Here is a 26876-nt window from a genome sequence, read left to right as displayed (position 1 = left end):
TATCGTTTCCAAATTGTTTTTGCTGTTTCGATACTTTCCCATAGGACAGCACAATTGTACAAATAAAGATTGTTTGTTTACCCTGCCTTCCGGTTACCAGAAAAAAAAGTGGTCGCGTTGTTGGACCATAAAGCGAAGGAACCGGGTTTTTATTTTTATTTACTTTTTCTTTAAAAAAAAAAAAGTCCGGCGCCGCGCAAAAATAAAAACAAAAAAAGTGGTCAGCATGATGGTTTGCCGTCCGACGGACCCGGGTTCGATTCCCGGCTGGGTCGAGGATTTTCTCCGCTCAGGGGCTGGGTGTTGTGTTGTGTTGTGTTGTCTTCATCATTTCATCCACATCCGGTGCGCAGGTCACCCAGTGTGGCGTCGAATGTAATAAGACCTACACCAAGGCGGCTGGACCTGCCCCGTAAGGGGCCTCCTGGCCAATGGCGCCAAACGCTCATTTCATTTCATTTTGCTACGCTGGGCAAAAGGAGGTTCGACACGATATCAGGAAGTATCTCATGACTTTTGTCAGCTCAGTGTCTGTAGAGGTGAAAAAACGGCCTGAAAACACTTGTCGACCACATCCACATCTACGGGGGCGTGCTGAAATGTAAGGCCACCGTGAACACTCTTAAAGCTTTTTTTAAAAGACACGAGACGCGAATTGGGCTAGAAATCATTGAAACAAAGGTGTTTTTCTTTGCGGTAGAACTTCTCATGAAATTTCTATCAACAACTTTCTCCTCAGAGTGTGTGAAAAGATTTTGTTGGCGACCATCTGTATAGGGAAGAATCATTATCATGGAAATAAGAGAAATCACGGAAAGATTTAAGTATCCCTTTTTCCAGTGCGCAGTTCGAGAGTAGACGGGAGTTAAATAACTTGAAGGTGGTTCGATGAGCCTGTGCGAGGCACTTAATTGTAAAAGAGTCAGGTAGATATAAATATACACAATCGATGACAAGTAGCCCAAGACGTCGGATGGTTGCAAATGTCGCAGCGCTCATACCCAAGGAGAGGGTGCTCCATGTGTCGACAAACTCTTTGAACTCGCGCGTAAAATTTTCTGAGGGTCCTTCACGCACCAGTACAGTTACGCCACACACCGCCAAGTTACACTCTAAAATCCTAAGCCCTCTACCGGCAGAGGGTTGTTGTTTGCGTCAGTGAAACGGCAATGTCGACCAAGTAATATGCATGACACATAATAGCTCAACCGATACTGAGAACAGAATAAAAAATTCGGAGGTATTACTTTTCCAGTATACCCTCTCGTATGTACTGCGCATCACTGCACTGTGCATGTCAAAGGGTGCATCGTGCCAGTATTACCGATTTTCTGTCCAGTTCAGTTCGTGCATCTGTGCGTGGCCTGATCTCTTTTATCTTATTCTCCCGAGCCCTACAAGATATGTAATGGAGACAACATAATGGTCACACCGTAGTCGCTGAATACAGGTTCACAAAATATACCGAACAGGGTATCGCGACAACTAAGTTGTGTTTCTTCCAAGGATTGCCACTTCAAATCCGCAAGCGTTCCTGTTGTGATCGTAGCAGCGCACCCCTCAATGTGTTCGATGTCTGCTGTCGTGCCCCCTTAATAATGACGCCAAATTCTGGAAGCATACGCCAGAATTAGTCGCACTAGCGTCTTGTATGCAATTTACTTCTCAGCTGCATTGCATTTTCGCAGAACGCTTCCGTCAAATACTAATTCTTCCATTTGCGTGTTCTAATACTGATTTCAAGTGACAGTCGCGTTTCATATTGCTTTTTAGTAATACCCCCTTAATCCTTACACGAAGTGAAGTACTGCAGACGTTCATCACAAGTCTTTGAATCAGATAATATGGGGCTCCTTATCTATATTTCTTATAGTCATTATCTTACATTTATACCTGTTAAAAGTAACTCCCATTCGATGCAAGTGTTTTATACAAAACCTTCTAACCTTACAGTTTTCCAATGATAATTTCCTGCAGAAAGCAGAATCGTAAGCGATCATTCGTGCATTGCTACATTGCTGTTGATCCTATCTGATAAATCGTTTATGTACATTGTTTGATAAAAAGTATCCGAACACTTATTAGTGGACATTAATATGTGAAGGGACGACCCTTCACCTTTATGACGGATTAAACTCAGCTGGGGACACTTTCAATGAGGTATCTGAATGTTTGTGAAGGAATGGCAGCTCATTCTTCCTCAAGAGACGAAACCAGGGAAGCTAGTGATGTTGGATGCTGGGTTCTGGAGAGAAATCGACATTCTAACTCGGCTCAAGGAAGTTCCCTTAAGGTCTGGGTCGAGATCCTGGACAGGCCTGTCCATTTCGGGAATGTTACTGTCACAGACGATTGCCTCACAGCTGCTGCTTTATGGCGTGGTGCATGGTCATGCTGACACTGTCATCGTCTCCGTTACTTAAACGCAATAAAACGGGACCACAGTCTAACCACGAAAAACACCCCCATACAGTAACACCCCCGTGTCCATACTTCACTGTTGGCCCTACATATGATGGCAGGCAACGTTCTCCAGGCATTCGTCAGACCCAAATCTTTCCATCAGATTGCCACAGGGTATAGCGTGATTCATCATTCCAAATCACTCATTTCCAGTCATCCACTGTCCATTGGCATCACTCTTTCCGCCGCCTCAAGCATCGCTTATGAGGAGCTGCCCGAACACTGTACTCCATTACTTCTATATTCCTAGGCACAGTCATTGTTTTAGCTGGATTGCTGACAGCACGAGTCATTCTTCCCGCTGAACTTCGTGAGATTTTTTTATAACCATCCTCCGCAAGGCTCGAAGGTCCCTATCCGTCAGTACACGTAATCTACCTGGTAATGGTTTATCTGTGGTTGTACCTTCGCGTTTCCACTTTTTATAATCACATCACCAACATTGTCGACATGGACAGCTTTAGAAAAGTTGAAATGCCCCGGATGTATTTTTTATTCAAATGAAATGCAGTGACTTGCCCACGTTGGTTCACTCCTGACTGACCATGTCTCTTGTTACTACTTCTCTACTGACAACACAACATTCACCGCTGCCTTTTATACTGACGGGTTCGCCTCTCGTGACCTTGTGACCAGTCCCACACTACATAAGTGTCCGGATACTTTTAATCAGATAGTTGACATTGAGAATGCTAGAGGTCCAGTTACACTTCCTTGCAATAAACTCGTTGTGGAAGATTCGCAATCGGGTATAACCTTCTGCTTTATATTAGTCAAATATTTATCGAGCGAATCATGTATGCTCGAAGATACTCAGTGTGATTGTATCTTAATTAGTAGTCTCCCATTCGGTACGGTATCGTACGACTTTGGAAACGATGTATTCCAAAAATCTGAATGCCACAAGTTATAGTATACAAGGTCTACTGTAGCGGATTGAATTCTGTTCTCTCGTTATTTGCAGATGATGCTGTCATTTACCGTCTTGTAAAGCCACCAATTGACCAAAACGAATTGCAAAATGATTTAGATAAGATATCTGTATGGTGCGAAAAGTAGCAATTGAACATGAATAAACAAAAGTGTGAAGTTATTCACATGAGTACTAAAAGAAATCAGCTAAATGTCGATTACGCGATAAGTCACACGAATCTGAAGGCTGTAAATTCAACCAAATACTTAGGTATCACAATTACAAATAAATTGGAACGATCACATAAATAATGCTGTGGGTGGACCAAATCAAAGACTGCGATTCATTGGCAGAACACTTAGAAGGTGCAACAGATATACTAAAGAGACTGCTTACACTACACTTGTCCGCCCTATTCTGGAGTATTGCTGTGCGCAGTGAGATCCGCATCAGGTGGGACTGGCGGATGACATCGAAAAAGTTAAAAGAAGAGCGGCTCGTTTTGTACTATCGCGAAATAGGGGAGATAGTGCCACAGACATGATATGTGAATTGGAGTGGCAATCATTAAAACAAAGGCGTTTTTCTTTGCGATGGGATCTCCTCATGAAACTTCAATTACCAGTTTTCTCCTCCGATTGTGAAAACATTTCTGTTGGCACCCACCGACATAGGAAGAAATAATCACGACAAAATAAGAGAAATCAGGGCTCGCACAGAAAAATTTAAGTGCTCGTTTTTCCGGAGCGTCGTTAGAGAGGTGGTTCATTGAAGGTGTTTCATTGAACCCTCTGCAAGGCTATTACTGAATAGCAGAGTAATCACGTAGATGTAGATGTAGATCTTAACAGGACTTCTACATACCGCCATAGTTGAAGCCTATGACACAGGCTATTGCTCATCTCCGAAATATCTGATGCGAATACTGATCGTCAAAATATTTTTATTTTCAGTATTTGACCATCGTTAGGTGGAGAGGCTTAGCACACAGTCCCTAAACACCAAACTGTATATCAGTGTCATGGGTTATACCTTAAAGCTCGTTATGATGTCGTATGGAGTGAGGCTATGTGGTACTGTTCAATGATTGTTCTTCATATGGGAACGTCTAGTTCACAGCCCCCTTTGTTTATTGAAGATTCACTATTTCCCTTCTCTCTCGTCATCTCTATTCCGGCTCATCATTACAAAACTAAACTACACTCTATTCGCTCTCATAACGCTCCTCGATAAAGTACTGCTACAGGTGTAACACACAGTGCCAAACTGACGTGCATTCGATATATTTGCATCAGGCAATGAAACATACGAAAAAAATATAAGATTTTTCGATGTAATCCACAGCTGTGGTCAGCAACATCAACGCCCTCCGTATTAGTCCCTTTAATTTACAATGCGAAATCAGTTCTGTTACTCTATCAGGAGCGTGACTGGATGCATCTTCCGAAGCGTTCCGTTAACAGGACTTTTTGCAGTTCTACATCCCCATATTTTTTCAACATTAATCAACTGTCAGAGCAGACTAGTGGACCAATCCGTGAAATGCTGTCTGGGAGGCAGTTGCCAAGTAATTTCAGCCGCTCTGGGTAAGCACGTCGTCTACGGCGCCTTGCCACGGTTCACACTGCTCTCCCGTCGGTGGTTCGAGTCATCACTCGGGCATGTGTGTGTGTGTGTGTGTGTGTGTGTGTGTGTGTGTGTGTGTGTGTTGTCCTTAGCGTACGTTATTTTAAGCTAGATTAAGTAATGTGTAAGCCTAGGAACCGATGACCTCAGTAGTTTGGTCCCACAAGACCGTACCACAAATTTCCAGTTCCCAAGTAATGCCATGCTAACCACAGTCTAAGCTATTCACACAAGTTCTTGTCAGAATATCCGTCTCAGATATAAACTTCATTATTTTAGAAATTAAGGGCACCAGCATTAAGTATTCTGGTTTTCGCTCTAGTTAATTTTTTCTATTCTTCGAGTAATTTACAAGGATGGCACGATAGGTTACAGACATCTTTCGTTGACAAACAAATACATAAGTAGCTTTTGTACCTAAAATATACTCTGTGTGTAACGTTGCTCATTTATTTTACTTATTTTTTCTTCTCCTGAAAAGTAAATATGTGCTTCAAAAACAAGAAAGTTACATTACATGCCGAAACGGAAGTCTGAAGTCTAGCGCTCAAAATGTAGAACGTTACTCGCGAGAGTATTTTAGAATACGCATTAGAATTCCAATTTGGCTTAAAGTTTTAACCCATCAAGTTCCAGTCTGAAGTTATTTCTTTTAATTGTCACTGTTCATAAGGCCACCAAAAGCCTACCATCTGAGTGAACATTTAGATATCCAGATAGCAAATTGATAAAATATTTTTTTCTCAGTACGAATGAAGAAATCGGAAAGGATATTTTCCGCAATACGTTCTGTTCATCAGCCTATGCTTATCAGCGAAAGAGCGAATCGAGAGTATTCAGCCGGCCGAAGTGGCCGTGCGGTTAAAGGCGCTGCAGTCTGGAACCGCAAGACCGCTACGGTAGCAGGTTCGAATCCTGCCTCGGGCATGGATGTTTGTGATGTCCTTAGGTTAGTTAGGTTTAACTAGTTCTAAGTTCTAGGGGATAGGGGACTAATAACCTCAGCAGTTGAGTCCCATAGTGCTCAGAGCCATTTGAACCATTTTTTTTTTTTTTTGAGAGTATTCAGCACTAATATTCAGGGCATCACAACAGCGACATTCCAGCACTGGCGAGATTCTCAGCACGCTGATATTTCGAGAAAATGCTGGCCAACAAGGAACGGAAACACAATCACCACTTACAAGTAAAAATGTGTATGGCGACACTTTTGCAACTGTGGCGAAAGTGCTATGACTAAGGCATGTTGTACCAGGTTTCATTAAACACCCAAGCAAAGTAAAATAACATAGACGTGAAATTCATGCAAAAGGACCCATTTTGACCAACCCAACATTCCAAGAATACGCAATCTTGGATATGTAAACTGCAGTGAGCTGGTTGCTAGTTCGGCTGCGAACGAAGGGGCTGATCTGAGTAATGCTATTTATTTTTAATGTTGCAACCTTTTTTATTCTAAATGGATGTTAAATCAATCTCTGAGGCAATGTTTTAAATCGTATAATTTCATTTTACTTTGAAGTTCGCGTCGTTATTAGGCAATGATCAGAGGGAACAATAAATGTTGAATTTGTTTATTGTATTACCAAATGTTTGTATTTTACGACTGTAATTATTTTTTTCTTAGGGTAATGTAAATAGACAATGATTGGCACCTTACGTTTGCTGTGTTTCACAATCTCGTCATGCGTCTCAGGAGTTTCATTGAACCATTCGGAAAAAAGTTCAAGATCCTAACGCCGCGACAGCTGGCAAGTTGCAGAGACGTGTGTAACATAAATAAGATTACCTCTGCCAAAACCGCTAGGCGAACTCGACTTAATTTAGATCATCTGACATTTTGACTGCTGTACTAGGGGGGAGACCTTCGCAAAAAAAAAGTATAAGGCCGTCTGCTGACATTATAGAATTTTGTGGTGCTGTATTTTTGGCAGAAATCTCTCTCCGGTGAAAGTCACTGACTTGGAGAATGTCAACCAAAGCCGCTTCGCATCTTACTTTACGAATTTCACAGTGGTTGAAGATTTCCTTTCACCATTCCTAACAGATACTCGTTGATTTCTGTGTCTTGTCTCACAATTCACTTTTTAATAATTTACAAATTAATTGCCTGGATTCCTGAGTTTCATTCAGATGTCTTATAATAATGCTGAATGGGCTCTGCAATTAAGTTTGCGTTAGGCAAGATGTTGTTGCCTTTTACATCCTATCCTATCTGATCAGGAGTATCCAGAAACCTCTATTTAATGCGGAAGTGACCACTAGATTTCACGACAGGCGGACCCGCCATTATAAAAGGAGGCACGACCTCCTGCCTTGTCAGTAGAGAAGTAACAGCAGCATGGGTTGCTCAGAAGAGGTCGGAGACTTCGAAGTGACATCGGATGTCACTTGAGTAACGAATCCGTCAGAGGCATTTCAGCCGTTCTAACGCTCATCAAGTCGACAGTGTAGGTAATGTGAAAGTGAAGAGGAAATGTGAAAGAACAATCACAGATAAACCGAGAGCAGACAGACCTCATGTACTGACGGACAACGATAGTCGAGCATTGCGGAAGTTGGTTGTAAAATATCGCTTGAAATCAGCGGAAAGAATCACTCAAGAGTTCCAAAGTGCTAGCAGCAGTTCAGCAGGCGCATTGACTGTGTGTGTTGAGTTAAAAAGAATTGAGTACAGTGGTTGAACAGCAGCTCATAAGCCACACATTTCTGTAGTCAATTATACACTACTGGCCATTAAAATTGCTACACCAAGAAGAAATGCAGATGATAAACGGGTATTCATTGGACAAACATATTATACTAGAACTGACATGTGATTACATTTTCACGCAATTTGGGTGCATAGATCCTGAGAAATCAGTACCCAGAACAACCACCTCTGGCCTTAATAACGGCCTCGATACGCCTGGGCTTTGAGTTACAGCTTGGATGGCGTGTACAGGTACAGCTCCCCATGCAACTTCAACCCGATACCACAGTTCATCAAGAGTAGTGACTGGCGTATTGTGACGAGCCAGTTGCTCGGCCACCATTGACCAGATGTTTTCAGTTGGTGAGAGATCTGGAGAATGTGCTGGCCAGGGCAACAGTTGAACATTTTCTGTATCCAGAAAGGCCCGTACAGGACCTGCAACATGCGGTCGTGCGTTATCCTGCTGAAATGTATGGTTTAGCAGTGATCGAATGAAGGGTAGAGCCACGGGTCGTAACACATCTGAAATGTAACGTCCACTGTTCAAAGTATCGTCAATGCGAACAAGAGGTGACCGAGACGTGTAACCAATGCCCCCCCCCCCCTTCCATCACGCCGGGTGATACGCCAGTATGGCGATGACGAACACACGCTTCTAATGTTCGTTCACCGCGATGTCGCCAAACACGGATGCGACTATCATGATGCTGTAAACAGAACCTGGATTCGTCCGAAAAAATGACGTTTTGACATTCGTGCACCCGGGTTCGTCGTTGAGTACACCATCGCAGGCGCTCCTGTCTGTGATGCACCGTCAAGGGTAACCGCAGCAATGGTCTCCGAGCTGATAGTCCATGCTGCTGCGAACGTCGTCGAACTGTTCGTGCAGGTGGTTGTTGTCTTCCCTATCTGTTGACTCAGGGATCGAGACGTGGCTGCACGATCCGTTACAGCCATGCAAATAAGATGCCTGTCATCTCGACCATTAGTGATACGAGACCGCTGGGATCCAGCCCGGCGTTCCGTATTACCCTCCTGAACCCACCGATTCCATATTCTGCTAACAGTCATTGGATCTCGATCAACGCGAGCAGCAATGCCACGATACGATAAACCGCAATCGCAATAGGCTACAATCCGACCTTTATCAAAGTCGGAAACGTGATGGTACGCATTTCTCCTCCTTACACGGGGCATCGCAACAACGTTTCACCAGGCAACGCCGGTCAACTGCTGTTTGTGTATGAGAAATCGATTGGAAACTTTCCTCATGTCAGCACGTTGTAGGTGTCGCCATCGGCGCCAACCTTGTGTGAATGCTCTGAAAAGCTAATCATTTGCATATCACAGCATCTTCTTCCTGTCAGTTAAATTTCGCGTCTGTAGCAATTTTAGTGGCCAGTAGTGTAAGTGGCGCTTGAGATGGAGTAGAGAGCTCTATCACTTGGCAATGGACAACTGGCAATGAGTGATTTGGGGTGATGATCCACACAATATCCTGTGGCAATCAGAAGGAGGGGTTTGGGGGTGACGGAATGTCTGGAGAACGTTACCTGCCATTACCTCTAGTGCCAAAAGTAAAGGATGGAGGTGATGGTGTTACGCTATGGGAGTATTTTTTGTTTTTGTGATTATGGTATGCTCCTCTTATTTCACTTGGGAAAGCGTTAAAAGATACGGACATATTTTACACCGTCGCGTACTGCCTACAGTAGACGAATAGTTCGGAGACGGTGATTGTATCAACACGAAAATTCGCCATATGGAAAAGCAGCGTCTGTGAGGGAATGGTTTATGGATGATAATATTCACGAAATGGACTGGCCTGCCCAAAGTCCCGACCTGTAACTAATTTAACACCTTCTGGATGAGTTAAAACGTCACTCCAGTCCCCAGCATCCAACATTGCTACCTTTTCTGGTTTCGGGTCTTGAGCAAGAATGGGCAGCTATTCCTTCGCAGACATTCAGGCATCTCATTGACAGTATTTATAGTAGGTTACAAGCCGTCACAACGACCCACCTAATATTACTGTCAGCTATTATAGATCCGGATACTTTTGATCAGATAGTATATACTACAGTTCCCTTGAATCCCTGAATATATCGTAGATTGTAGGCTGTTTGTGACTTAATGACGATAGTGTTTGGCTCAAGAATAAGCTGCGCAGTAATTCATTATGTGAATTCGCGAACAGCATGCATAAACAAGTTAAAGACGCTTAAAACACTGGCGCAAGAACAGAAAATGAGCATCTTGTCGATCAACAAGTGAACTAAAATAAAAGTTAAACTTATTTCGGTCAGAGTTTCGTCTTGCTACATGTTTTCACTGAGCAAGTTTGTTCAGCGCAGATAACGTGTCAGTAAATATCTTTCCAACGTTTGTTACACTTTTAGTTCAAAGTGAGATAACGTAAAAGGCGCGACTGAAAGGGGAAAAGACTGTACTATTTTTCTGATGGATGTGTATGGCACCTTACGTTTGATCTTTCTCTTAATCTCATCACGCGTCTCCAGCGTATCATTTGTACCAGAATACCATATCCGTTATAAAATGTTTAAAAAAGAATATTCTTAAATGCTTTATGTAGTAAGCTTTTCAGACTGTTTCTGACCACGTATATACAACATGGACATAGGCAGTTACAATACGATCAAATGGTTCCTCACTTGTTTGTAATTTTTTCACCATAGACTTCAGTCTTGACATGTCGCGGAAAGGATAATTTAGTGAAAAATCAGATGCCTCCATTTTGTTGCAAGTATATTCCAGATTTGCAGGAATTACATAGTCGTGTTTCGTTAAGATGGTTTCTAAAGATGAATACGAATACATTCTCAGTGATGCTGCGTTACACTGTAAATGAGACCCGTCGAAAATCAGTGCCCTCTGTAATGTCTGAATTTCCCGCGGATAAGAACGAGCAGCGTGACCAACTCTGAGTTTCAGACAGTTGCACCTCGGAATCGTGGGAGAATACTTCTGAACACGCCATGTGAATAACTAGACGTAAATAGTGTATCAATCTTAAAATAAGTCTCGGTGAGTTGTATTGAACGGTGTGACACAGTGGTTAAGCACTAGACACATTCAGAAGGAATGGATTTCAAAGCTCCATCCAGATTTAGCTTTTCTAGGGATTCCACTAACCAGAGTGATTGCCAGGAAACCTTTTACACTGCTTGACATGAAACGTCGAGCATCCAGAATTGGAGGGGAAAATGAAATGAAACTTCACGTGTTGAAAATTATGTGATGTTATTATCAGCGATTACACAGTGGAGTCAAATTTTCAAAGAACCCGGCAGTATGAGCCCAGTTTTCAGTATGACGTTGCTCTCACTCTGGCCTGGTCTGGAGGCACGCACTGACTCGTTTGGGAGGGGTGCTGTTGAGGGAAATTAGCCCACAACAGTTGTAACAGGCCCTTGATGCTGGTCCCACACATGATCTATCTAGGGCAGATCTGGAGCTCTTGCTGGCCGCGAGAGTATCTCAGCATTACGCAAACAGTTCATAGACACATGTGCCTTGTATGGCTGAGCGCTGTCCTGTTGAAAAATGGCACCACGACACTGTGACATAAGAAATAATGCATGAGGAGGCAGGATGCCCTTGACGTACCGTTGCTGCGTCATAGTTTTCTCAGGATTTCCAGCTGTGACTCAAAATCATACCCACTGGCTCCCCCGACACGACGGTGCCTCTCCAAAACATTCGAAGAACGGGATCTCTTTGCAGGTTGCCGCCATACCTGAGAATGGTTATCGGGGCAATGTAGAACCGTAATTCATCACACAACACAATGGGACGCCGCTCATCATCGGCCCATGCTTCCCGGGAGCGCTACCATTCCAAACGCAGCCGTTTCTCTTGTGATATTAACGGCAGCCTACGTATTGGACAGTAGTTCCATAGGTTGTTTCTGCTAGGCTCCATCAAATGGTGCGGTATGAGACAGAATATTGCAGGCACTCCAGTAATTGCTCTTAGTTGGCAGGCGAAGATGTGAAGGGGTAACTACGTGCTTAATGCACAATATAGTGATCCTCCCTTGTGGTGGTCAGAAGTAGTCGACCAGACTCTCGACAACGTGGATGCTTGACATCACATTCCCATGCAGTCAAACATTGGGGTACTGTCACATTCGAACGCCCCACAAATCTGGATATTGCACGATTCGACCAGTCGATCAAAGGGAGACTCACAAGGAGGTCCCTTTCAAACTCTTGTCAGGTAGTAATAACGCTGTCTCACATGAAATCACGGCATCTCCGTATCCTTCAGTTATCACTCAACATCTGACGCCATTCACGCCCCGCTCCAGGATGCCTCTTACAAACTTGTATGGCTTATAGAGGGGACTGAGTAGACAACATTTTGAACTGGAACCCATGTCCGGAAACGTACCGTTTCCGTGCTATTCGCCGACTATGGTTGTTGAGGGTAACGCAGAACCGCAATTCATCACACTATACGACGCCACTTATCAGTCCATGCTTCCCGGGAGCGGTACCTCTCCAGATGCAGCCGTTTCTGCTGTGGTGTCAACGGCAGCCTAGGCATGGGACGGTAGCTCCATAGGCGGTTTCTGCTAGTTTCCGACATATGGTAGCATTCTGCTAGGTAGGTGTGCAACAGAGTAGTCATGGTGGTGAGGACTTACGTCGGATCAGCTGATGTCATTTGACGTCTGTCCTACCTCTCTGACTTGGCTCGAGCCTGATTCACTTGTTTATTAGTGTTAGAGTAACATGGCGAAGCTCACGGTAATGGAAGAGCTGCTTGTAACTTTTATCGTCATCCACAACGTCCGACTCCATCGCATACCCATTTCGGCACGATTACGCAACACCTTCGAGAGAGGAGTACCTTCACCGTCAGCAGGCGTGACAGTGGTGCTCCAAGGAGACGCCGCAAACCCAAATTGGAAGAGGCCGTACTGCATCACGTTGAAGAAAACCCGCCAACGAATACACGAGCAATTGCGTTGCAATGTATGCACCGAACTTGGTGACCGCCACATTGAACCTTACTTGTAGTGGTAAAATCGCTATACACGGAAGGAGTCATATAACTGGATCCGTGAATCAATCGTCCTGCAACAGCTCTTGGTGGCCAGGCGATACAGTTCATAAAATAACATAAACTTCTACAAATCATACGGCTGTTGGTAAATTATTGCATCAAGAAGTTCATGCCAGCCGTCGTCACACGATCCATAATGGATCAACGAAGATTACTTGTAATGGATCAGAATGCTAATCTTCATTTCAAAATGTTTGAGTTTAACTATAAACAACAGTTCGTGAAGAATGATTAAGTTTCCTTTTTGCTTCTTTGATAATTAATGAGTGGAATTGTAAAACAAGTGATGCACTGGGTCATGCCTAATAAATTACTTGTAAAAGTGGTCGCGTTACCAACATGTTTTCAAATGTTTGTAGCATGGAAACAGCGTGAGTTCCAGTTCAAAATATTGTCTACTCTGTCCCGTCTACAAGTCCTAGAAGTTTGCTTACAAATTTGAGAGCACTCTCTATACCCTGTCAAGACTGGTAAAATTTATTTATTTATTTGCTATTTTCGTACAGTCTCTTATCTAACTACAAGAACCAAGTTTTGCACATGAATTGGTATGAATATAGCACTTAGTATCTTAACATAATTTCAAATGTGTTAGCATAATTAAGCATTATGGTGTTCAAGGAGAGAAACCTATATTATAATATGTAAATAATAATAATAATAATAATAATTTTTAAAAAATTATTACCCTTTGAACATCTGGCGCACAGATATACAGGTTGGCCAGAAACTGTCTGAAAAGCCTGTGAGGATGTTACAGGGGAGACTGCGCTGAGAAATAACTGTTAAGATAAAAATTCGATATGTTGCGCCGTTTCCGAGTTATTTAGGTTTGAAGTTAGCCTATCAGATCGACACGCGCGCAAGTTTAAGCATTTGCACGCGCTAAGACGCGGTAATGCACAGACATCTGCGGGACCGTGAGTTACCACTTGTTCAAATGCTTATTATCAGTTGAAATGTGCCTTTATCGGAAGTGATAGATTTAAGCTAGATGAGCAAAAGCTACGTTTGTTCGGTTGAGGACAGCAAACGAAGAATGAGTCTGGCGACACTGTCTCTGGCAGGCTGCATGAATTAGCACGCGGAACGACCTCACTGGCTAACTTCAATGGTACATAAGTCGTAAACGGCATAACATATCGAATTTCCTCTTAACAATTGTTTCTCAGCACAATGTCCACTGCAATACCCTTATGAACTTTCTTCTTCTTCATTATTGGGATCCCCACTTCCTCCTGGGAAAATGAAATCAGAACACTATTATTCACATTCTGCTCTAATAATTCAGAACGAAGATACTGATGATGGTATTTGGTGTCTTCCATCATTGTATCATCTGGCAAGAGTTCTGTATAGTTACTGCACTGATGTCTCACAGTCTATCGTCAACGTGCCATCGGATCGTCTCTAAGATGGTAATACAGTTCGTGATCGAACCTCGTTTGTTGCAAGTTTGTATGAAAAACCGCAAATATGTTACCATTTGGTCCTTGACGTATGTCTCACATTTTTCTTCTCTTGTTTAGTATAATAGTCTACGTATGGTTACAGTATTTGACTTCGATAGAAACTCTGCCTTCTTTGTCTTGCTGTTTCCTCTAAGTATCTGTGGTGTTACCTACTCGCCCCAAGAACTGTCGAGTGAGACTCCATGTAATTTTAAACCCTTTTGACTTCCTCACAAATGTGGTGATCGCCTTGTGTTGCGCCATCTCCAACGCTCGCACCAATTCGTTGGATTTGACGAAACCATCAAGGCCGCTTGCTTGCAGTGGTTGTATCTTGAATTCTCCCTTTAAAAGTTCCCAATTCGCTTTGCGTAGATTGTATACTCGCTCGGGCTGCGTGTTAGCGTCTAAGATATTATCTGCGCCTGTAATTGTGAAATAAATGAGATTATGTTTGTGTGTAAGTCCACCAGAGACCACCTAGTTTACAAGGGTGATGTTCTTTGCTGCGCCTGCGCGATTTTGGAAAGCAGGTGTTGAGAGGCCTGTTTATGAGGTGAAGGCCAAGTTCTTGCATGACGTTAGGAAAGCAGATACCTTCTGCTATGCCATAATGTTGATTTTGCATTTGCGAAAATGTGTTTGTCGTGTCGACCCAGAGAGCTTACTGCTGTCTGTAACTTTTCTATATGTCGTTTTATCTTCTTACCGCATAGCAAATATTTATAGAATTAGTTATGTAAAGTCATTATTTCTAATGTCACCACGTGCCACAGAGTTGATGTATCGTCGTCACTGTTACATTTTTATCCTGCACTTTAATGACCATTACACGATGACGTGATGTTATGATCTGCGACTTTACTTGGGGGGTGGGTTAGCGCCCCATTTCTAGAATATGGCTCCTGTATACAGAGTGCGTGAAGGCCCATCTCTTCTAACGCTTCCACTAGTTCTTGCATCACCAGAACGCTGGGCATCGCATTTATCTGGACGACTTTAATGTTCTATTGCCGTTGGGGTGCGATTTGATTATACATGACTGCTACTGCAACATAGTCAGCACACCTTGATAAACGATGAGATGCCACTTTCGTCAGGTCGGAAGGCGTGCTAGATACTTTTGAAAAGTACCTTCAATTCAATTCTCATCAGTCCATAACTTTCTAATTGTGACTGTGTGTCGTCACTAACTGCTTTTACAATTTCTCAGTATCAAGAGTCTTCCGTCTCGTCGCCAAGCAGTTCCTAGGCTTTTGTAGGCAAGCTGTTGACACTGAACTGAATATGATCAACTTCCTGCGTGGCAGTAAGAGTTACGGTACAGCCTTTTGGATGAATGTGCCTAACCAGGTGTCTTATCACTACGGTTAACACATGGATATCCTCCAATTCAGATAGTGTCATTGCGTTTTCACACATTTCATAAACAGGCTGCGGGGCCCCCGAGAAAATTCTTCCGCTTCTCAAGTCATGTCCATAACTATTTACATGCTCTTCTCAATTCCTGTAGCCATCTGTAGGTTCTCCTATGATCTGTGTATTTTCATAATCTTCCTCATTAGCTATAGCATGCTGACACACTCCGCTGCTATAAAGTGTTGCGTGCTATGACATCCTGCATTCATTATACTTTCAACTTTTCATGAATTTGGGAGTATGTCCCTCTTTACATCTTCGTTGTATATAGGTAGGCATGCTGTCCGTTCCTCATCTTCCTTTCCTTCTTTGTATTATCCTTATTATTGGCCTTTTATTGTCAATCTCATTATCACTCTTCTCTTTATAGCTTGTCATGTTTTCGGTAACAACACGAAATAGGAACAACACTAATGCACTCTTGTGGCTATTCTGCCAGTCGTAGAGAATTGCAGCTCTAATGATTTATGTACAGCCGATGGTGCGTACGTGTACATCCGAGAGTGTCCTCTGGGTGCTCGACTTTTTTCGTCAGGCAATATACGCATTTTTGTCGAGTCGGATTTTATACTCCCTTTCTACTGACCCTAATTTTCCTTGGTCCCTGTGGTGAGTGCTAGCGCACTGATGAGCGTTCAGGAAACTGTGTCTTCCTGTCATTTCCGCCGTCTTGATAAACGATGAGATGCCACTTTCGTCAGGTCGGAAGGAGTGCTAGATACTATTGAAAAAAATACCTTCAATTCAATTCTCATCAGTCCATAACTTTCACAAGCATCATATCGACCCCAGAAGACTATCTAAATCTTTGCAACTCGAGTGAATTCCTAACAAAGTGCCCGATGGGACCATCTCTGGAGCGATGCACACAAGGAATTGTGACCAGAGCGGTCTGTTTACTTTCGATCAAATAGTTCACGAAGTTGTTCTCTGACAGCATGTGAAAAGCGAGTGATCGCCCCGTCATGACGAAACAATGCACATTAGTAGCTTTTTTCGAAAACCGAAACAAATTTCATATCTTCATATCCAATGTTAACAAATCTTAAAGAAAGGAACGAAAGAAACGATGTAACTCATTTATGATCGATCGCTAACATTCATAGTCAGCGCTCCAGAGGCAGCTAAGATGATTTGTTACTAGACTAGCATTCAACTTTTCTCGGTATGTTGCCTCGTCTGACATTTTGGCAACGGTTACAGTGGCTTTCCTCTGGATCTGCTGGTGTACTGCGTTGTCTGGGATCCACTCAACATTTCGTCCTACCCCTTTGTTGGGCATGACACTCCGTCACTTTTTTTAAAGGAAGCTATTGCTACCATTGGTTTGATATAGTGGAATGACTGGAAAACTTAATTTAATTTGGTTCCTGTGTGGAGGAAATTTAGATTTACTGTTGCCTATTGTCCCACATAGCATGAGCCCGATAGACACTCATCAGCGAGTGTGGTCTAGAGTCCTGTTTTCCTCATGTGGGATGTGGATCGCACAACAGCATTTAAGCTGATACCCCTCCAAGTTCTTCGTTGAATACTTTACTCGGTTTTCTTTATTACATAAGACAGTCAGCCCTCTGACCGAACATAGTGAGCTACCGTTCCGGCCAGTTTGTGGTCTAGTGGTTGCAGTAGCTCCTGGGATCCCGGTTTCGATTCCTGGCCGAGTCGGAAATTTTCTCTCCTCGGGTACGCGCAAATCACTCGCAAGTCTCCAAAGTGACGTCAAGTAGAAATATTCGCATTAGGCCGCCGAACTACCCCAGACGGGGTTCTCCCGGCCAATAAATCCGTACGATCATCTCATTCCAGTCCGTCCTAGTAGGCACCTCCATCAGAAAGAATGCGGCTAGAAATTAAAACTGGTCGAGGCTTACATACTTGCCTAACAGCCAGGTATGGTGAAGTGCAAGTTCAGAGAGGCCATTCAAAAATTAAAAGACCTAAGAATATGGATGGCGATTAACTGAAACCCTCAGCTGCCGACAGGTGTTGTTGATTTACCTCGATGAGGACAGCTGGAAATGCGTGCCCCGACCGGGACCCGAACCCGGGATCTCCTGTTTACATGGCAGACGCTCTATCTACCTGAGCCACCGAGGACACAGATGAATAGCGCGACTTCAGGGACTTATCCCTTGCACGCTTCCCGTGAGCCCCACATTCCCAACTGTCCACAATTTTACATATGTAATGTACTTTATAGATATTTGCCCATCCACTCATTACTCGCGCACACTTTGGCAATTCCCGTAAGAGTTTGGTCATCGAGGTAAATTAAAAACACCTGTCGGCAGCTGAGGGTTTCAGTTAATCATCATTTATTCCAGGGAAAAGCTGAACGGTCATCAACAATAACAGTTCTTTCGAAAACAAGTTACTGTCTTCGTACATACAGTTAAAGGCTACCCAGCCATTGACCTTCGTCTGTGCGAATGCGCACAGGTTGCCCAAGCTCTTACAGGAATCGCCAAAGTGTGCGCGAGTAATGAGTGGATGGGCAAATATCTATTAGGTACATTACATACGTAGAATTGTGGACAGTTGGTAATGTGGGTCTCACGGGAAGCGTGCAAGGGATAAGTCCCTGCAGTCGCGCTATTTATCTGTATCCTCGGTGGCTCAATTGGATAGAGCGTCTGCCATGTAAACAGGAGATCTCGGATTCGGGTCCCGGTCGGGGCACGCATTTTCAGCTGTCCACATCGAGGTAAATCAACAACACGTGTCGGCAGCAGAGGGTTTCAGTTAATTATCATTTATTCCAGGGAAAAGCTGCACGGTCATCAACAGTATCTGTTCTTTCGAGAACAGTTACGGTCTCCATATATCTAAGAATATGAATAGGGAAGATGGTTTGTACCATCCTGCCAGCCAGTCATCATCATGCCGCATTAACAACTTGAGATGTTAGCGGTGCCAGCGTGAAACTTTTTTAATTGTTATTGTCTTTAATTTTGTTGTGGTGTCTTGCGAAGTAGAGGAGAAGACGAAATGTAAGTAGTTCCAAGCCATACAACTATGGGCAAATTGTCGGCTTCTTTAAGTGACAGTCGTCTTTACAATATGACGCGGGACCATATCCAGAAAATTTTTGTGTCAACTGAATAGCTGTGGAAATCTAGCACATTTATTGGTAGATTTAATTTCAATCTGTAGTGTGATACTCGTATATCCTATTGGTAAAAGCTCTTATATCAACTCCCCACTCGTGAGACATTCTAGATGGTCTTAAATGCGACAGTTGTTGTAGTTACTAAAACGACAAACTAACTACAGTCAGTTTGCAGCTAGAACGGAGAGCAGAGTCTTTGTGACTGATGCTTGCTTGTTGCGCTGCAGTGAGTATGCAGAGCGCCTCATCGAAGATATGAAGGAGAGGTGGAACGCACCGCCGCCGCCACCACCTTCTCTGCCAGCCACCGACGAAGAGGGCGAAGGCGAAGGCGAGGGCGAAGGAGAGGGCGATCCCGGGTAACATTTACCTACTCTACTACCTTCCATCCTTCCTACTTCCTTCCTTCATAGCCTAGCAACACAAGAAATAACTCCCATTTTCGTAAAGTACATACGGACTGTGGACCTTCAATGCTGTACTTCATTTGTTGAGTTACTTCATGCGAAAACAAGTGTTAACGTACCTATGTATGAAAAGGGTCTGTATATGTGTCGAAGCTTCCTTCCTCAGCAAATCACTTTATTGATGCGTCAGTTAGTGCAGGATCAAAAACATATGCACTACTGGCCATTAAAATTGCTACACCACGAAGAGGACGTGCTACAGACGCGAAATTTAACCGACAGGAAGAAGGTGCTGTGATATGCAAATTATTAGCTTTTCATAGCATTCACACAAGGTTGGCACCGGTGGCGACACGTACAACGTGCTGACATGAGGAAAGTTTCCAACCGATTTCTCATATACAAACAGCGGTTGACCAGCCTTGCCTGGTGAAAAGTTGTTGTGATGCCTCGTGTAAGGAGGAGAAATGCGTACCATCACGTTTCTGACTTTGATAAAGGTCGGATTATAGCCTATCGCGATTGCGGTTTATCGTATCGCGACATTGCTGCTCGCGTTGGTCGAGACCCAACGACTGTTAGCAGAATATGGAATCGGTGGGTTCAGGAGGGTAATATGGAACGCCGTGCTGGATCCCAACGGCCTCGTATCACTAATGGTCGAGATGACAGGCATCTTATCCGCATGGCTGTAACGGATCGTGCAGCCACGTCTCGATCCCTGAGTCAACAGATGGGGACGTTTGCAAGACAACAACCATCTGCACGAACAGTTCGACGACGTTTGCAGCAGCATGGAGACCATGGCTGCGGTTACCCTTGACGGTGCATCACAGACAAGAGCGCCTGCGATGGTGTACACTAGCCTTTCAAGACTGCAAATAATCCAACCAATTTTGTATCTGCGGAGTCGTCAGTCGCCCGGGACGATATAATGGCTGGATTCCAACACTCTACCTCGCAACATCCTACGTGTTTTACTATCTTCTTATTATAGGTAATAGCCGAGCGGTCTGAGGCGCTGCAGTCATGGACTGTGCGGGTGGCCCCGGCGGAGGTTCGAGTCCTCCCTCGGGCATGGGTGTGTGTGCTTGTCCTTAGGATCATTTAGGTTAAGTAGTGTGTAAGCTTAGGGACTGATGACCTTAACACTTAAGTCCCACAATATTTCCCACACACACTATAGGTAAAGTAACACAGAGACAACCGAAATAAATAATGATATTAACTCTGCACACTCCATGCATAACAGAATTATTGAAATAACGCATAAATGTAACTACACACTTATTTAAATAATCTATAAATCTGGTGTGATATAGTTAGAGAATAAAGGGGTCTCTAGTTAATTCATTTATCTACTAAAAAGAGAAATTTATTCAGGTTGCTTATGTCTTTAATACCTTCCAGCAAGTATCAGTGACTTCTTGATCTTATGTGAACGCTCAGACAAAAGACATAATTTCGCTATTTTCTTCCCAATGAAAATGGACCAGGGACAGTTCTGAACAAGAACAACGTCCCCAAATTTGAAGGAATGAGCTTTTACCCTGTTCTCATACTGCTCTTTCTGTTCTATTTTCTTTTTGTGTAGTCACGTTAAAGCTGCGGCAATCACCTAAGCCGTATCAGGAGCTGTGGAAAACAAATGATTTATCTTATTGGCACATATTTTAATTATTTATTTTATGTGTCTAAGGCTTAGATAATACAAAATAATAATAATAAAATTCTGCAAGGCACTGCTGACTTTCTGTTAAATGGACTCTAAGCTCCAGAATCCCACTGTCTGGAAGGCCGTATCACTTGCTGCATATAGACTTTCTGTGGTGCAAGGATTGGGCAGGTTTCTGCAGACTGGGAGATTCTGGGCCGTGCAGTTCACTACACTCACATGACTCACCTTCAGTCATGAAGCCACACTTCCTGAGGTTCGCCTAGCCTCGTGACACTCCTGCCCTCAATCGGTTTAGAGCCTTCCACGTCACATACGGCAGATGAAAGCCCGAAGCAGGTTCCTCTTTGATGCTTTTCCCAACCATTTCGGTTAATGAATATCGCCATAGCTCTGTTCGGCAAGTTACAGATTCTGATGGATTGCTGATGTTGTGCGCATGAAGCTCCTCCTTGGAATCAACCTCGACTTTTGTGATTCATATCCAAACAGACGGTGTCTGGGATCAATTTCTTGCTTTTAGTTTCTCCATTTCTGCGAATATTCTTGCGAAGACGCCAGGTGGTGCTATAACCATAATTTGATAAATTGTATTAATTCGACGAAAGGATATGCTGTTTAATCATGCATCAACTTCATTATCTCTTCAAACATTGGGATGCACACCGTCCACTTAAACTGTCGTTCATTGCATTGTATTCTGGCTAATAACCCTATCTCTCGAGAACACCGTTGACCGTATTTCCGGTAGAGTGGTAGAATATAGTACTGTGTACCGTAGTGTTCCGTTGTCGCTTTTCACCAGTCGAAGAGCGCGAGGTTATTTGAACTGAACACCTAAGCATTTTCTACGCCGCGGCCGGCAGCACTTCATTCTGCCGAAGCGACCAGCTTTGCAATTACTGGGGCTGACTAACGTTGGTGTCACGATTTCGTCATGAACCCTGGGGCGATCAGTTCTACAAATGTTGAGGGCTAACTAATATTTTTGTCATGACTTCGACGTCACCCTGCGCCCTGTTACACTGAGGCGCCTACATCATTGTTATCTGATTCGTCTACCAGTCCGGATGACGATTTTTATGGGGCGAGTGTTTAGTGCCGGTCGACTGTTAGGAAGAGAATAGTTGAGCATTGGGACAGTTGTTGCCTGGGAGACCGCCCCTGCAGCAATCGCGAGCCAATCCAAGGCATAAATACTTCGAGGATAGTCTCGACGGTCGAGAAAGGCACTGTTAGAAATTTCATCTGAGCTCACGCGTGCATTCATTGATAGATTACCGGGATTATCTCTTCCGTTTCTAGTGGTGGAGAGCTCTGAAAACCTGCTGCTAGAAGAACGTGCGCAACTTTCCTCTGGAGGGATTGTAAGCAGGACCTGACGTGCAAATTCTGCTCAGTTGCTACTGTTGAGCACAGTTCCAGTACTGAGCTAGGAACTCCTTGGTCAACTGGGGAAAGCTTGTACAGTATCTGCTCATCTCCCACCAAAGACGAGCTTCAGATGAAAAGTGTCAAACAGGTTAATCCGATCTGATAAAGTGAAGGAATGGAACAGATCAAAGTTGTTACGAAATGTACTGGGTGGATGATGGAATTTAATACTTTAAATGTGTCTAAAGATGACTTAGATGGATGTGAAGTTTTGTGTCCATGACAAGAGAAACAACACACTTACTAATTAAAATATCCACGGGTGTACTGCCGGTCTACAGTGTCCAACGGGCACAGTATTTCGGCGATCATACATGTCGCCATCATCAGGTGAAATGACGGACTGAGCTCCTGTGAACGTGCCGGCACGGAGATCCGTACGCTATGGCTGGTCAGAGGGAGCTCCGCCGTCATCTCAGACGCCGTCGCAATCTGTTCCACCGAGCGACCGTAGCGCGGGGCGCGGACAGCGGAGGGAGCTCGCCGCGGGCGGGGGGTATTTAAATCGGCCGCCGCCGCGACCGAACCCAGTTTCCTCTGAGCAGCCATAGCGTACTGATCTCCGTGCCGGCACGTTCACAGGAGCTCAGACCGTCAGTTCACCTGATGATGGCGACATGTATGATCGCCGAAATATTGTGCCCGTTGGGCACTGTATACCGGCAGTACACCCGTGGATATTTTGATTATCAAATACACCGGGAGAAACTCAAGAATCACAACACTTACTGATATGCCACCAGTAGTGTTGAACAATGTTTTATTATGTAACAGAGCATAGAAAATGAATAACAGGAAAATTGTCACTGCTTCATGGCGAAAACCGAAACGGCGTCACTGGCGCCGTAATATTCTGCTGTGCTTTTCATTAGTCGACTGGTAAATAGACCTATGTTTACCAGCCATCAAGGTGGAGGCCAGTGTTTATTTACCAGTGGCTGAGTTGTGGCGAGTCAGTCGTCAGAGAGCTGAATGTGGTGCAGTACAGCCAAATTGTACAGGGGTATCGCATTGGGATAGCACAGGAAGAAATCTGCACTTGATGTAGCACTTGGATGACATAATCGTGAGGTCTCTCGCAGACCTGAAAGATAGGTGTCCAAGCATTCTGTAGTGAACAGATGCTGGCTGTGAATGAAAGCGGACCTCCTTCCGTTTTGTCTATGCTCCGAGTGCAGGGCCCTGGTAGAAGGCACAGGCCACTGGCCTGGCTTACCTGCTCAGCTGAGTTTGGTATACAATGTAGTGGAGGGAAAGATTCATTGATGCTCTCCTTTGAATAGCGACGGCATTATCCGTGGTTGCGACACCAATTGATATGCGGCTTTCATTTCCCATGTCATTCAGCTGAGAAGGGATAACTTCAGCTACAGGTATCCTATTTTCTATTGGCATACTCAGTTTCCGCTCTTCGGCATCGATTCAACTGGGTAGCTCTTTATTTAGCGCTTGACAATGGTTTTGGATGTAGGGTCGGCTGCAACTTCTCCTCTGGTCCTTCAGTCCTAGATTCCATACTCGTAAGCTGCAACGTTTGTCCTGAGATTTGCTCCTGTACTTCACCTATCTGTTTGTGCAAGATTTAAAGGTCACCTGATTGCTCACCTACCCTGTCAACAGCTTTGTTAACTTGCTCATGAAAACCATCGAGCCTACTTTTTAAATTTCTTTTGGTCTTGGCGTTTTCCAGCGACTTTCTGTTCAACAGCTGGCCTTGGACTTCTAATTTTTTGTATATCTTCTTACGTAGTGGAAGATTCTTCCCTTCTAAGGCCTTACTTAGCGAGCTAGCATGCTTGGCTTGTTGTGAATCAAGTTTCTCATTGAGAAAGTTAGTAAGCTCGGCTTGAGAACACGTATGGGCTTGAATTTTCGTCAGCGGAGCCATCACTATCTGCAGAGGATCGCGGCTGCCAGTAGTGACCGACGGCAAAGCACAACTTCCCCCTGTGGGAGACACAACGAAAGGTCGTGTGGTCAACGGCGCTAGGGCTTTGTCGTCGGCGACGGCGGCGGTAACAGTGTCTGCACCGGCGGTTGCAGTGCCGTCAACGATAGTGGCAGGGGCAGCGGCACCCGTCTCGGCAGAGGCGGTATCAGAGCCTTCAGCAACAGCGACGTGTGCAGCGACTACGGCAGAGGTAGAGGCGGCTAGAGCGGCAACGGCAAAAGTGATAGGATCAGCGGGGGAGAAAGTTTCAGTGACGTCAGGGGAAGTGGCAGGTGCAGCGACGAAGTCTGAGGCGAAGGTGGTTACAGGCAGAGCGGCGAAAGTGGCAGGGGCAGCAGCGGAGTCAGGGGTAGCACCTGGTGCAGTGCCGACATCGAAGGCACCTACAGTCACAGCGGCGAAAGTGGCAGGGGCAGCAGCAGAGTCAGTTGCAGTGACGCCGGGGGTACCAGCTGGTGCAATGACAACGTCGAAGGCGCCTACAGTCACAGCGGCGAAAGTGGCAGGGGCGGCAGCGGAGTCAGTTGCAGTGACACCAGGGGTAGCATCTGATGCAGTGACAACATCGAAGGCGGCTACAGTCACAGTGGCGAAAGGGGCAGGGGCAGGAGCGGAGTCAGTTGCAGTCACGTCGGGGGTAGCAGTTGGTGCAGTGCCGACATCGAAGGCGCCTACAGTCACAGCGGCGAAAGGGGCAGGGGCAGCAGCGGAGTCACTTACAGTGACGCCAGGAGTAGCAGGTGGTGCAGTGAGGACATCAAAGGCGCCTACAGTCATAGCGGCGAAAGGGGCAGAGGCAGGAGCGGAGTCAGTCGCAGTCACGTCGGGGGTAGCAGCTGATGCAGTGACGGCGTCGAATGCGGCTACAGTCACAGCGGCGAAAGTGGCAGGGGCAGCAGCAGAGTCAGTTGCAGTGACGTCGGGGGTAGAGGCTGGTGCAGTTACGGCAGCGGAAGCGGCTACAGTCGCAGCGGCAATAGCGGCAGGAGCAGCGGCGGAGGCAGTTGCAGTGACGACGACGGAGGCGGTTGCAGTCGCAGCGGCAATAGCGGCTGGGGCAGCCGCGGAGGCAGTTGCACCGACCGCGAGAGAAGCGGAGGCGGCTACAGTCGCAGCAGCAATAGCAACAGAGGCGGCAGCAGAGGCAGTTGAAGTGACGGTGGCGGGGGCAGAGGTGGTTCCAGTCGCAGCGGCAATAGCAGCAGGAGCAGCGGCGGAGGCGGTTGCAGTGACATCGGGGAAAGCCGCGGCCGCCGCGGCTTCGGTTTTGGCGGCGGCGGCAGCAGCGGCTCCCGCTGTTTCCATGGCAGCGGACACAGCTGCGAGTGCTGCGGCGGTGGGGGCGTGCCTGTGTGCCGCTGTGCCCCCCTCAGACATCCACGCGACAGCTGGAGGCGGTGGCACAAATCTCGCAATGGTCGGATGGCCGTCGCCACCCCTGAAGTCGTCTGTTGTGGCATCGCAGGTGCTGACAGACAGGTGGTGTTCTAGAATAAAATTTTTACTCTGCAGCAAAGTGTGCACTGATATGACACATCCAGGAAGATTAAAACAATGTGCTGGGACGAGATTCAAACTTTGGACCTTTGCATTTCGCTCGCAAGTGCACAACAGACTGAGCTATCCAAGCACGATGAATGACCCATCCTCACAGCTTTCTTCCATCGGTACCTCATCTCCTACCTTCTCAACTTCACAGCTTGGGGGTGTTTTTAGAATGAGTTCGAGTCTCGGTCTAGCACACAGTTTTAATCTGCTACGAAGTTTCATGTCACAGCCAGTGGAAATTTCATACTGGAACCGTCTCCCAGGCTGTGGCTACGCCAAGTCTCTGCAGTATCCTTTCTTCCAGGAGTGCTAGTCCCACAAGTTTCACAGGAGAACTTCTATGAAGTTTGGAAGGTAGGAGATGAGGTACTGACGGAAGTACAGCTGTGAGGTCGGGTCGTGAGTCGTTCTTGGATAGCTCAGTCTGTAGAGCACTTGCCCATGCAAGGCAAAGTTCCTGAGTTTAAGGCTCAATCTGGCATACAGTTTTAATCTACTGGTAAGTTTCTTGTCAGTGCGCACTCCACTGCAGAGTGGAAATTTCATTCTGGGAGCATCCCCTAGTCTGTGGCTAAGCCACGTCTCCACATTATTCTTTCTTCCAGGAGTGCTAGTCCTGCAAGTTTGCAGCAGAACTTCCGTGAAGTTCAGAAGTTACGAGATGAGTTACTGGCTTAAGCAAACCTGTGAGGATGGGTCGTGCGTCGTTCTTTGGCAGCTCAATCGGTAGAGCAGTTGCTTACGAAAGGCAAAGCTCCCGAGTTCGAGTCTAAGTCCGGCACACATTTTTAATCTGCCAGGAAATTTCAAGTGTTGTTCTATCTAACCATTGTCTTGCTACGTCAGTTTATCGATATTTGGTCTTAAACCTTATCTCAAGGATCTATTTTTATTTAGCTATTGGATTAAATGAATTCCTTTCCAACTATTTCTCTCTCTCCACTATTGGCGATTTTCTGTGCACAGCGCCAATAGTGGTTGAAACACTTGTTTCTTTCCCCCAGTGGGAAACAGTATAAAATTTTCACCATGGCTAAGTACCTCATTTCTCAAGCAGGTTCGGAGTTGTAAAGTAAGAGGATCCGTAAGCG

At 45.1% G+C, this 26876-nt stretch overlaps 1 protein-coding gene across 1 annotated transcript; it reads right to left on the bottom strand.

Annotated features, from left to right (window-relative positions):
* Positions 1-519: 519 nt before the first annotated feature.
* On the bottom strand, positions 520-25014 carry LOC124777237 (flocculation protein FLO11-like). The gene is made up of 2 exons (XM_047252567.1): positions 24544-25014; positions 520-594 (listed from the first exon to the last, which is right to left on the bottom strand). Exons 1-2 carry the CDS (start codon positions 25012-25014, stop codon positions 520-522), a joined length of 546 nt encoding a protein of 181 aa, XP_047108523.1.
* Positions 25015-26876: the final 1862 nt, after the last annotated feature.

Source organism: Schistocerca piceifrons, chromosome 1 (genome assembly GCF_021461385.2).
Source record: "Schistocerca piceifrons isolate TAMUIC-IGC-003096 chromosome 1, iqSchPice1.1, whole genome shotgun sequence".
Lineage (NCBI taxonomy): Eukaryota > Metazoa > Arthropoda > Insecta > Orthoptera > Acrididae > Schistocerca > Schistocerca piceifrons.
This window is presented reverse-complemented; position numbering and strand designations above follow the sequence as displayed.

Bases quoted from the DNA above. Each gene is read 5' to 3' on its own strand.
- LOC124777237 (XM_047252567.1), bottom strand. From the start codon at position 25,014: ATGACTGTAGGCGCCTTTGATGTCCTCACTGCACCACCTGCTACTCCT. The intron at 595-24,543 runs GTAACCACCTTC...CTTACATTTCAG, and splicing joins CCACTTTCGCCGCTCTGCCT to CACGCCCCCGTAGATGTGGA.